The sequence below is a fragment of the Seriola lalandi genome, unplaced genomic scaffold (genome assembly GCF_002814215.2).
Source record: "Seriola lalandi dorsalis isolate HSWRI2012SDOR001 ecotype SW California unplaced genomic scaffold, Sedor1 jcf7180002054893, whole genome shotgun sequence".
Lineage (NCBI taxonomy): Eukaryota > Metazoa > Chordata > Actinopteri > Carangiformes > Carangidae > Seriola > Seriola lalandi.
Window position 1 is genome coordinate 2,038,285 of NW_019525445.1, and position 13,673 is coordinate 2,051,957.

Consider the following 13,673-nt stretch of genomic DNA (forward strand, 5'->3'; position numbering starts at 1 on the left):
GGGGGGGGGCTGCTGTGACTGTGTGATCTACTGCCACACATGACCAGGCGCACATAAGAGAGCAATAACAATACACTTTCCTGCTGACTGCAGACGCCATTAAGCACAAAACCAAAGACACCATATGTGATGTTAAATAGAAGTGACATTTACTGATCAGTTACACACTATTAAGAAAGCCAGCAAAAGGTGGTGGGGGGGAGAAGACTGCTAGCTGGTGTAAACATGCTTTTTTTTTTTTCTTCTTCTTCTTTTTAAAAATGGTTTTGTGAATATTTTATGAGGAATGAAATGCATTCAACACATTTTTCAGGCCTTAAGGATACACTGTATTTTGGTAAGAAGCATAAACATAAAAAAACATAAACAAATGTAAACATGAACCTGTTTGGAAAGAAACTCCACCGGCTGACTTTATGTACTGCACGGTATTTGGCCCCTTTTTGCTGTCAGCAATAAAATCATAACTCAGTCTAATCATCAGGACACTGGGGCGCCAGGACAAATGCCTGAAAATCACCTGTCCCAGTTTAATCAGGATGTTTCTTCACCCGCGCGGTGATCACCAATCAGGTGATTACACCGGCACCTGCGGCTCGGCCTATAAATAAAGTCCCCTTTCTTTCTATCACTCTCTCCTTTCCTTTATTTCCTCCTACGACTGTTTTATTTTCTGCTAATTTCCTGCACCACGCACCGCGCCGCCTACTCACACACACCACTGACAATGCATGCAGCAACCTCTACACTCACTGATAAACACCCCCATCCCGTTTGTGTTTACACTTGTATATTTGATTCATTAAATGAACCGTTTAACTTGTGCTGTTGCGAGGTTTCCCTTCCCTGCTACGCCTTTACCTGACAGTCAGAACAGGTCGTTGGGTTTTTTTTAAATCGTGACCGAGGGACGGCTGTTTCTATTCCCAGTGATACACCATTGCCCCCCCCCCCTTTTTTTTTTTTCTCTGTGTAATGAAAAGTCTTCCCTCCTACATATTTGGTGAAAGCAGTCATTTTCCATGATGCATCCCTCCCACTCTCTCTTTCTCTCAGTGTAACTCTCGCTCATGCACACACATGCACACACACACAAACACAAACCACACTGGTCCCCCCCACATCCATCTCTCCATCTTGCCCCCCCCCACCCCCCCCACGCCATGTCACTGTGGTGGCTGCCCTCCTTCTTGTGAGCCTGCAGTGATCTGCTGGATATTCCCTTAATCTATGGCTCTTACATAATCTGTAGCAACATCGTTCACAGAGCCACTGGCTGTCTCCTCCTGTCACTCTCTATGGTTATCACACAGTTACAGGGCAGAATAGAAGGCTAGGAGAGAGGGATGGATAGATATACTGTAGATGGGTGGATGGATAAGACACTGTATAGAGCAAAGAGTGAATTGTATGGATGTGAGGGCCATAATTTGCTGCAGATTACGCGCGTGCCTGTACGGGAGTGTGTGCTGCAGATTACGTGCAGGATGTGTGCGCTTGTGTGGGGATGTGAGGGCAAGCGTGGATAAAGCGAGAGATTGTAGTGTTTGCAGTGTGTATATATGTGGTCAGCACATTCAAGCAAAAAAAAAAAAGAGAGGGAGAGAGACAAAGGAGGGATGGCCAAGAGTGCACGAGTGAGAGAGGGGAGCGTGTGTGTTTGTGTGTGTGAAGAGAGAATAGAGGGGTTCACATGAAGAGGACGGCACAGGTGTTTCCGGAGAGAAGAAGCGAAAAAGAGGGATAATGTTAAAAATTGGTGCGTTTTTTGTGTGTGTGCACGAGGGGGGAAGAAAGGAAGGAAGGTGGTGTGGAGGCATGTTACATATGTGATGTAAGTGAGATTATGATTTTCTCTGGGATGAGGCAGAGGATAAAAGTGAGATTGTATAGAACGTGCGTTGTTTACCCTGCACATGGTGCATGTGCGATTGCAAATAAGCGAATGGATGAACAGCAGGGAGAAGAGATACCGCAGAGGGAACTTGAGAGCAAGTCAGAGAGTAGAGCGAAATCTCCACGAGTGATATAAAAGCAATGTAAACCACCTGCTCCCCTGCGTAGTCAGCCGGCTGTATGACCCTCACCACTCAGACCATTGCAACCAGTCAGACAGACTCAGAACCACATAGCAGCCTGAATGCATCAAAGCATTTGGAAAACCACAAGAGAAAAAAATCATTCAGCAAAGTGACCTACTACCAATCCCTCAGCTGAGAAATTCAACTGGCAGGATATCTGACTAGAAGCAGGATCTTTACAAAACAGTAAAACAACAACGAACCAGGGAGTGAAAGCAGTTCACGAAATCAATCAAAGTCATCAGATGAATGTACAGTAGTTGTAACTACTGCAAGGTCAGCATTTAAAAAGTGTGTCTAAAATATAAAACCACAAGACATAAATAAATAAAAGGCTCAATTACCCTGCGTGATGATTTTTAAACACAACAACCTGTCAACATACAACTGTCTTTACTTTAACATTATACACACTAAAGTGAACAGTTATGGAGTTTGCATAGTCCCGTACCAGTATAAACCTGTACACAATATATTTAATTTCTTCATCCGCTTTTATACTTTATATGCTTTTGCGACACAGATGTGTTTATGTGCCATGCCAATAAAACCAACTGAAATTGAAGTAGAATAGAACATTTAAATTGAAATGGTTCTATAAAGGCGAAAAGAAAGAGAGACGGAGGGAGAGAGGCAAGCTTAGCAAGAGTGAGCAGATCAAACCACAAAGATGAAAGGCATGATCAGTGTGAGAGATGATTTAATGATGTATATACAGATGACAGTGACAGTGAAGTTAATATATATATATGCATCCAGAAGAGTACCGAACCTCGGTATCGCAGGCTATACTGGACGTTTTTGGTTAACTTTTGCAAAAATCTCATCCATTCTTCTCTCAGCCTCAACTCACTCAAACCTAAATTGATAATAAGTCATGCACACACTGCTGGAATCTCTTTACACAACCAGTAACTCATGGTGCAGCTTAATAAAAAAATCTAAACAAATATAGTTTGGCTTCACTTCAGCCAGATGTGACTGATCCAAATCATTTTTATGGATAAAGCTTGTGCTGATACTAAACCGCCACTTTCTGCAGATGCCTCCATGCATTTTAATGCACAGAAAGTGGCACATTATTACTGTGAGACCAGACCAGAAAAAAGTAGAGTTTACCTCGATATACCTTATAGACATTTTATGCCGGTAAGTTGTTTTGAAAACATTGCAGAGACCAAATGCATTTTATTACATGTTTGACAAAGTAACAGAGAACAGCTGAGAGAACTTTGAGCGTTTGGAGTTAAAATCGCCGTGTAGCGTTACGCCGTTCAGCAGTTCGGTTTAGATTCAAGAGAAAAAAAAAAAAAAAAAATTCCGAAGCACATCCGGCGGAGTGATTTGATGAAGAAATGTAGAGCCGTGTAATTAGGCCACGTGAGGCCTTTTTGCCTTTCCTGTGAGTGCAGCGTCTGCTCTGATCACATTATTTATCACAGAGACTAAGTGCAGTCGATAAGGTCTGCATCTGTACACAACGCCAGTAATCCTACCGCGGCCTGTGACCTATAAGACGAGGTAGTAGTGGTTGTGTGTTTGTTGTTATGAGGTTAATGCATTGTAATGACAGATTTTCATAAACCCTTCTAAACAATATTAATAATTGCAGAACAATAAAAAGGATGTTGGCTGGTATTTGCTTGGTTCTCTGTATCGATAGAGTTTGGGGATCTCAATTAGTAGCAGGAGAGAAAACAGTTTTTTTTTTTTCATTTTACCTGCTATGCACTTTGACTGTTCCAGAAATGACATGGAGCATGGGCATTAGTAACCACTGCATTTTGTTGACAAAATTTACTTAAAAAGGTCAAAGGTCAAAAACCAAAGTGAAGAAAAGTGAAGGTTTTAAATATCGAGTCGGCACGCATTTCCTGATGCAAGACAGCACAACAAGTGTGAAACAGTGGTTCCGGACTTACTGAGGAGACCTCTCCATCATTCCCTGTGGCCGCAACCGGAGCTACAGCCGCGGCAGCCGCTGCCTCCTGAGCCGCCGCCTTCATAGCCGCCGCCTTCCGCATCTCCCGGTTGGCTTGCAGGGTGGAGAAGTAGTTGACAGCCGCGAACTCAATCAGGGCGGAGAAGACAAAGGCAAAGCAAACGGCAATGAACCAGTCCATGGCTGTCGCGTAGGAAACTTTGGGGAGGGAGTGGCGGGCGCTGATGCTGAGTGTGGTCATGGTCAACACAGTGGTGATACCTGCATACAGGGAGGAGACAGGATTAGGAAGATGCTGTTCGTTCACGTTACATGCTGCAGCAGTATGTTAGTTGAAACATGCTTTTTCTCCGTTGCATTATAACATTTTGTGAGATACTTATTTGCTTTATTGTGGAGAGTTATATGATAAAATCAATACCACTCTCATGTCTGTGCATTAAATATAGATGTATAACCAGGAGGTGCATAAAAACTGAAAGCATGGAGAAACCGCTAGCCCGCCATCTCTACATCTCTACTAATGAAACTCCTCATGAAAACCTCAACTTGTCATTTTAACAATATCAAAGTCCTCTGAACATGAGCCTTGATTTTTCAGGATATAATTATCATTATGAACTAGAAAATCCTGCCCCACTCCTGCACTCAATAGATAGATACACAGCATAGATAGATGGACAGTGGTTGTTTATATTGCGCTTAAGACTTTTACTGTCAGTATGTTCCAGTGTGTGTGTGTGTGTGTGTGTGTGTGTGTGTGTGTGTGAGTAGGTTTTTATTTTTGTATTTCTCTCATTTCGGAGAAACCATAATACGACTCAAGGCCTAGGAAATATTTGTTGGGGAACGCAACATTGCAGAGGCTTGATTATGAGAGGCCACTGCAATCAGCTTGATTTGGACACACATATACTCCAGATGCACAAACACACACACACACACACACACACACACACATTAGCAAAACTTTCACAGCTAAATAGCCCCCCATTCAACCTCTCAGTCGATCATATCTATCAGGTCTTCTCAGCAAAGCCAATTTATCATTTAAGTGGCAAACAAAACTGCAGCATCTCTCTGGAATTTGCCATTTCAAGTCTCTTAGCAAAATGTTACCATCTGGCAAATAACGTCAGCGATCACTTCAGCATTGCAGAGGGGATGGCAATTGAAGCACTAATGTTTCCAGTACTTATTAAACCACAGTGCTGCAGGGATGATACAAAGCTAGGTCCTAGCAAGGTCTTAGCATGTACCATAATCAGTCATTGACACAGATGTTGGAGTTATCAACTCTATAGTGTTTATGTCCCCATATATCAGTGTATTCCTATCATCAGTTTACTGAAAAGACACCTTTTGAGACTAAAATTATACTTTAAGGGTAGATGCCATTTAGAACGGAGGTAATAGGGAAAAGTGGAAAAATGAACTTTTACAATATTACACATAAGGTGCTTATTTATAGTATAACATTGTGAGTTTTATGTAACAAAAGAATGAAAGGATGCCAATGTATCACAGTGTATACACAACAGATTTTCCCAATGTTGGGACACACATGGCAGCAGCTCTGTTTCATGGCATATAACTAGAATGTCAGGCCATGTCAGCTCAGCGAGGTTTGCCAAAAAGTCACTTCAGGGGATGCTAATCTGTCCGTAAGCAGACTAACCCGTGCCCCCGCACTGGCACACAAATAAAAGAGACCAAATATCTGCAAACATTCTCCAGAAAAGCCATCCAGTAAGATGACCAGACAAAAGCCACAAAGCATTTGTTAACATTTGTTTATCTGTTAAGTATGTCACAATATGGGCTCCGGCTGAGATGACAGAAGGCTGAAAAGGATGAAGAGAATGGATGTGGGGAGAGATGAAGATGATAGATAATGGAAAGAGACATATGTCGATGTATCAATGGATAGATGGGATAGTAAAAAATATGATATCTTTGTCAGCTCAAGTGAGACTACACTTTTTTTTTTTTTTTTAACCAGGAACTCCTTTAACCTTCTGGCCATGGCTGCAAATTGAAGCAGAGACTGCCAGGATCCCTTTGAGCACAGCCTCAAAGTAGAAAACTAGGGGAAAACACAGAGTAGATCTGAGGCCATTCATAACTTCTCTTGGATACATGACAGTTTGAAATTAGTTTGGACCACACAAAAGGGCCATGGCAGGTGCATTTTAGAGACTCTTTTGAAGTGTCAAACTATCAAATACATCCTTCCCAAAAAATAAATATAAAGTTCAAAAAAACATCTCGGAATCACTGGAGTAGGATTTTCCTCCGCCTTGCCCAAATTCCATCCTTATTAAGTCAGATGAAGATGCTGACAATGAACATCTCCTTAAAAGGCCCATTAACAAAGTACATATCTAATTCACTTTCATCAAGCTAAAGCAAGCAGGGAAAAGGGGGCCATTGAACACTGCTGTCCATGCTTTTACCAAATGTGCGAGTTAGTTGTGCACATTTCATTAGCAGTCTGGGATCTCATGGGGGATTTAATGCACCTAATAATGTCTCAAAAGCATGTTCGACACAACCACTTCAGCGGTGAAAGATAACAACTCTCAAATACAACCTCCTCCGATAAGCCAACCAATGCCGACTGTCTCAAGCTCGAGCACACGTTAAATGATTGCAAAAGGGGAGGAGGGACACGGGATGAAAGCCTGTCAGGGTAGGAGGGAGAGGCACGAGAAAGAGAAAGAAAGAAAGAACGAGTGTAGGAGGGAGGGGGATGAAGTATAAAGACTTAGGATAGAAATTAAATGCTCGGGGCATTTATGTGCTTTTATAGGAAAAAAGCAAGGTACAAATTAGGCCACACTCAATTAAGTCTGTGAGACTTGTGCTCAAGGGACTTTCAGCTCTTAGAGAGGTTGTTGACAATCCAGCGCGCCACATACAATGGCTTAATATACTGTCAGGGTGGAGCACATCCATATAGCAATTCTCCTTCTCTTCTCTTCTCTGCAACTACATACTTATATGTAGTGCTTTAAGATCTCATAAGCAAGACACTTTTTAGAAACCAACTATATAACTATTTGAATATGAAGCCTGGCCTTTTGTAATTAAAAAAAAAATCAGTACGTGGTATTCGATTTTTTCTATATAACCTCTTCTAGAATACCCAGCGTGCTCTGCGATCATCCAGAGCAACTATTCAAATACAGTCCATCCAGAGAATCGTGTTTTATTGTGTGAAATGAAAAACAGCACGACGAGCGAGGTTAATGAGTTGAGCACAGATGTGCTTTCCACACGGGGCCTCAACTTCCACGCTAACGCTAATGATTGGGATCTATTCTTCTCAAGAAGTGCGCAAGCTCGTCGGACCGCTGGCTCACTTCCAAAGACGAGTGCAGACCACAGAACCATAATCTACAAGGGCCAGCAGTGTCACCGCGATCAGCTGCAGCTTGTTGAAATGTAACGCAAGGGGGAATCAAAATTAACACACAATTTCCCCATTTTTTCCCTTCCTCTTCGTTTTGTCTCAATCTATTTTGTCTCTCTCATTTCTCTTTCTCTCTCTCTCTCTCTGTCCTTGTTCAGTGTCTCTCACCCTCTCTGCTCCTGAGGCTAGAGCTTGGTGGCAACTGTAGCGTGATGTAATGTGAGCAAGCGGAACCTGTGACTGCTCGGAAGAGGGCCAAGTAAACATCCTCCCCCTCTCGGCCCTTGCATGACCAATTTCAAAAAGGACATTTATTCCCAATTAATTGTGATCCACCACAGTGGAGGTGGAATAGAGATAATGGAGAAGGGTTAAATCATACTGTGATGACTGTGTCTGTCTTTGTTTTCTCGCAGAAGGCTGTTTTTTTTTTATTTAAGGAGCACTCTGTGCAGCTGAAACCAATCAGAGTGCAGTAAATGAAGAAAAGTATGCTTATACTTTGAGTTTGCAGAACCAGAGTCACACTGGGGTTGAGGAGTGGGTGGTGAGTCAATAAATTAAGAAAATTTTCATTTGGGTTTTTCATACTTGAAGAAAACAAAGTTGAGTTTTGCGAGCGGAAAACTTAATGAGAATGAATGAAAAATTTGGTATAAAGTCTTGCAACATGTAAAACTAAGACTCATCAGAAAGTGTAAGACACTACACAATACACTGTTTTCTTCTGTTCAGTGAATTGACCTGATTTATACCCCCCCACACACACACACATTATACTTCTCTTTTAACTGATTGCAATCACGCACAATGGCAACTGAGAAAAACTGCTTTTTCTACAAAGAATAAAAGAGTCTTAATTAACTGCAAGACCCTTTTTGTTTTTTTTTTTGGCAGGCAGCTGAAACGAGGATGGTCTTGAATTTTCTAAACGGTTCCACTCAAACAGTAATGTAATGTGCAGCATGAAATAGGCTTCAAACTTGAATGGATTTAAAGAAATCTTACCAAACACAGTCCGAGCTGGAACTGATTCCTTATTAATCCAGAAAGAGACCTGGGCCAGGATGACAGTCATAATACAGGGAATGTAGGTCTGAATCAGGAAGAAGCCCATTTTCCTTTGTAGGTGGAAGTGGACGGTCATGATCACGTATTCACCTGAGACGGGAAAGACATTTGTGTTGTCCATTGGTTGCAAAGCAAATTCATTGGCAAACGTAAAATACCCATTTTGTGCAAAAATGGTGATAATGATGATGACTGTTTTGTCGGTTCTGTCTTAAAATTGCCAATAACTGTAATAGCATAATACTTAAATGTTTTGCTGTCTTGCCAGTGATTTTAAAACCTTTCTAAAGATGCACATAACCTCAGAGAAACATGCTGTGTGGCTCACATTCAATAAAAACATGTCACACATTATCACACATACGATAATAGGATACTGTATATGAAGCATCATCAGAACTGCAGATCAGGCTCAAGCATGTAGCTCCACACTGTGAAAGCCTAACCTGCCGGTGTTATGATCATAGCTCCGAGCACATGTCTCAGAGTCTTTGCTCACCTGTATTGGACTTTAGCCTCTCGCTCGACACCGTCTGACCAATGAGGTCGTACTGCAGCAAACTGGACGATTCCTGCGGCACCTCGACGGAAGAAAGAGGACCTTTCTTCCATGTGTACACAATCTCACTGATGGGATAAGCATCTAGACAGGATGGATGGAGAACTTTGTTACAACCTGGGCATCCATCGGATTCATCAAAGTGTCCTTCTTTTCTTTCTTCCTTTTTAAAATAATTTAGGGCGTATAAAATGTGAAGAAGCTCTGACACTTTGAGAGAATAACAGACAAAAGGACAAACACTTTTACTGCTTCTTGCACTTTATGGTCTGCACTCTCACAAATAAAAACAAAAAACTGAAACATCATCCTTGACTTGATTCCTCATATTTTTTGAGAGTGCTGCCATTATTCAAGGGGACAGGAACAAATCACTTCTGTTATTGCTGGTACAATATGATGAGAGTAACAAACAACCTTTAGGTTTGATAATTTCATAAACACTTTCATTGACCTGGTCCTCCATACACTTTACACACACTGGATGAGGAACTCTTGCCATAGAATTTTTGGTAACACATTATAATACTGCCTGCCTCTAACTGTGTAATTAAAGACGAAATAGGGAGAACCACCACACATTATATTACAGCCTAGAGAGTGTATTCTAAAAGCATTAAAGTAATAATTACTTGGTTCCTCCTTGAACATTAAAGATTAGCTATGTTTGATCCACTTTCATCTATATGTTGTATTATGAAACTACTTTGTCATAGCTTTCCTTCCTCGTGCGACAGTGGAAACCTTCCATAATGACGCACTTGAGAAAGGTATGTTTAGACAAACATATGCGCTAGAGTCCAATTTTCAAATATACTGATCTATTTCTCGACTAGTCCTTATTCCAAATCATACAATGAAGTCAAAGGCATGATAATAAATCCCTGCAGCGAGCGTGTAATTACCCTCCCCTCTTGTACACCGCATTCTCTCCTACGCACTGCAATAACATGTGTTAATGAGCAAAACTACAACATGCGTTTTACATAACACAGTAATGATAAGGTATGTGGGCTGTAATATAAAGTGTGACTGTTATCCACCTTTTTACTCTTTAATTACACGGTATAAGGAAGGGATTTTTAACACCTTATTTCCCAAATTTCAGTTTTGCTTCCTAGTGTAGGAGCCCAGGTTGTAGTGAAATACTTCAGACTTGAATTTTTTTCTCCTCTCCACTGACATGCCCATTTGTTACTCCCATGATCCCCATGGTCTCGTTTTCTTCTTCCTGAACCTCTAAGTACCAGCAGGAAGTGGCAACGATTTTATTTGTACCAGATTCATACCACCAAATGACACTGTAAATTGTGGCTCGTATTACATACTGACAGTTCCCCCTAATGCACTGTATGTGACACTTCAAATTGAAATCTTTGAATACATCCTGTCAGGCAGTCAATTACTCAGTGACAGAGCGATCATCGGAGAGTGACACCATCTGTCAGAGCAGCGAGGCTTAACAAAAAAACAAAAAACTCACAACTCCCAAACTTGAGCGGGCAGGCATGGCCGTCCATCGGGAAGTTCATCAGACGCATGGGGCACTCCGCATTTATAGTTAATCTGTCAGAATAGAGACGAGTTTAAAGACGTGTTTTGATTTATATTTGATACACTGTTACTGGCTGAGAAAATGACTGTTGCTGTTTTGAGCTGGCACAAGTCAGTGTGGCGCCATGCTGCACAATGGCTGACACACTAACAAACAAAAAAAAGACATATTTGATGTAAGGTGGAGAGGTGAACTCTGCAGAGATCGAAATGTAATTGTCTTTCTTGTAATATTTTGGCACTATATCGTACCGTGTTGGAGAGAAAGACTGTAACTGTACCTCTCGTAAAGGTAACTAAATACAGAACTGAAGATGGATTAGATAAAGCTTGAACTTAATCAAATATTTTAAAGTAAAGTTGATCCACTTAGATAATCTGATTATTTTTTTTTTTTTAAATATGTTTTTGTGCCATCAGTAACTCTAGGGGCATTTTTTTCTTCATCCTAAATATGTCCTTTTGGAACAAAGCTGGAGTCATGTTTGTTTGAATTGCTTTCCAGGCCTGTTTTCAGATATCAGATGGCACATGTCTTGTTTTTTGGAACGGTACTCCTCATTTCTTTTCATGTCTGTGCATATTCTTGGACGCTTGTTTGTTTGATTTGCTTTCCAGGTCTGTGCTCTATTCCGGTCTTGGCTGGGTTTGGAGCTCACTGTCCAGCACTGTTACCTCATGGTGTAGAGGATAGTTCCGTTCTGCATGATGCGGAACAGCTTGTTGGGGGTGGTCATGTTGTGAGAGATCGACCTCTTGCCATTCCGGAAAAAGGTGTCCGGAGTCCAGATCTTGCTGACCATCAGGTTGTTGAGCCGCAAGATCTCGATGGGGCCCTCGAATTTCAAGCGTTCGTCAATCCATGTCTGACGAAAGAACACGTCCATGGTGTATTCCTGGACGGGGAGGGGGTGTTAGAGCATGGGTTAAGGGTTTATTTACTACTCTTACAACCACTCCTACCTCTGGTGCTGCTTCTGCTCCTGCCGCTACTATCTCCACTACCCCCAGAGAGAATGGCAGATGGGTTTGTGAGCTATGGTTACATTGGAACCTGCAGGATAGAGCACTGGCAATCTGATGAGTTATTTTGTTTTTCCATTTCTGGACTATTCTATTTTTGTTGCCAGTACTGATGACATTTAAAAGTTAGGCTTGTGCTTATTTAAAAATTGTGCAATCAATTTCACCATTGTTATTTATTCTAAGGGAGTTAACATAGATTCTTTGTGGATACGTGCTATACATACGCACTCAAAATATCCTCAAGATGACGTTTCTTTAAGTTTATTCAATTCTTTTAAAAGACAATCCTTCAATGTTAAAAGGCTATTTTATGTTTTATCTTATTGTTTATGAACTAGCAGGTCTGGAGATGAAATGACTTCAATAACTGATTGATGATGAACTCATCAAATATGAATATGGATTATTTCATCTACAGAGTCCGCAATAAAGTCCACAATACAAATCCATCCTGGATGCTCTTAGATGGAATCCATGGCCTTGCTGCTCCACAGAGTCATGTACATGCCTCTCTATGGAGCTGCCACCAGTATATCACATGGCAAGTTCAAGTAGGCTTTAGATGCAGCGAGAGTATCTAAAGCCTAAAGCCTAAAGAGTGTAGAGTACAACAGACATACAGTGCTCAGCCTATCCCATGACAGGAGTAGCCAGCCTATCCCGTCCCAACATCAGCCAGATCTCTCTCTCTCTCTCTCTCTATCTCCCTCTCTGACGAGGGGGGGGGATTGTCAACCAGATTAAAATCCTAAGCTGCACTAATGACATCCTGCCCAAATGCTGGAATAATGAAGGCTGGTTGAACCACGACTTGAAGCTCTATGCACAGAGTTACAGTGGGGGGAAACTGTACATATCCTCCCTCGTGTTCATAAAATGACACTGACTTTGTTGACAAGAGATGAAACGAATGCTTGCATATGGACATCTGTTCAGTAGTGTGTGTCTATCCTGGATCAGTGTTTCAGCGGTCAGCACGGTTTACATACCATCTCAACATCTGACACAGGTCCAAAGCTGGTGACAAAGATGTCAGTTTTAACCTCCGTAACGGGACCTACAGCAGAAGGATAAGTAGTTGCTTTGATGCACACACAAACAACAACTTTGGATTGTTTTTCACAATGTAAAGCAATTAAAAGTGAAGCTGTAATTACTGCAGAGCTCATACAAGGAGCAAAATGGCCACTGAAAATCACATTCCTTTAAACAACAACAATAACAACAACAAAAAGAACCATTGATGAAGTTGATTCTCAAATTTCTACTTGTTCACTGGTAATTTTGTCATAATTGTGTAAAAGGGAAGACACTAATACTTAACCATTACAGCACAAAAAGACTAATTGAAAATGAGCCACACACAACTGCAGGAGCAAAACTTTATCTTCTGACAAAAGGGAAAATCCATCCAATCATTTAAGAGGCAATATCATGTAAAATGTAATATGACACTGTAATGAGCATACCTCCAAATCCAGGTCGCAGCCTGTTGTCATAGCCATCCAGTAATCTATCCAATATACGCGTGATGTTATCCAAATAGATACTGGTATCACTGTGTTGATTTCCCCAAACACTGCTCGCACTGTAACTAAAGTACATAAGCACTAATGAAAAAACGATTCCAACAGTTAAAAATGCAGAGTTTCTCAAACGCACATCCATCCACAGTCTTTGGTTGCCGTGCGTAAAAGTGGGAGAACATGCAGAGAAAAGAGTTGCCATACTCACCAAGACAGAAATAAGCAAGTTAAAATGAAAGCCATGCCTCGCAGACACCCCACAACTAGAAATCCCTGGTCAACTTTTAAAATCAGCATATTCCATCATTTAAAAGCATGATTAGGCGCGAGTCGGGTCTTCTTTGAGTTGTGAACCGTGCGAGGATATCGCGCCAGTCCAGCACGACTTGACTTCCCCCTCTAGTGCGGTTGCGCCCGCCTCAGCCTGAATCGCTCAGTTGGAAAAACCTGAAGAGTTTTTAAGAGAGTGAAGAGGAGGGACGAGGAGGGGGGGGGTGGT

At 41.5% G+C, this 13,673-nt stretch overlaps 1 protein-coding gene across 1 annotated transcript in view; it reads right to left on the bottom strand.

The window, feature by feature from the left end:
- The window catches only part of gabra6b (gamma-aminobutyric acid type A receptor subunit alpha6b), a 28,462-nt gene extending 14,881 nt beyond the window's left edge, over positions 1–13,581 (bottom strand). The window contains exons 1-8 of the mRNA XM_023429337.2: positions 13,383–13,581; positions 13,118–13,242; positions 12,638–12,705; positions 11,298–11,518; positions 10,552–10,634; positions 9,009–9,152; positions 8,447–8,599; positions 4,004–4,284 (exon numbers count right to left, since the gene is read on the bottom strand). Of these exons, the coding sequence (XP_023285105.1) occupies positions 4,004–4,284; positions 8,447–8,599; positions 9,009–9,152; positions 10,552–10,634; positions 11,298–11,518; positions 12,638–12,705; positions 13,118–13,242; positions 13,383–13,471 (1,164 nt within the window). The 5' untranslated portion in view covers positions 13,472–13,581. The remainder of the gene's footprint in view (positions 1–4,003; positions 4,285–8,446; positions 8,600–9,008; positions 9,153–10,551; positions 10,635–11,297; positions 11,519–12,637; positions 12,706–13,117; positions 13,243–13,382) is intronic.
- Positions 13,582–13,673: the final 92 nt, after the last annotated feature.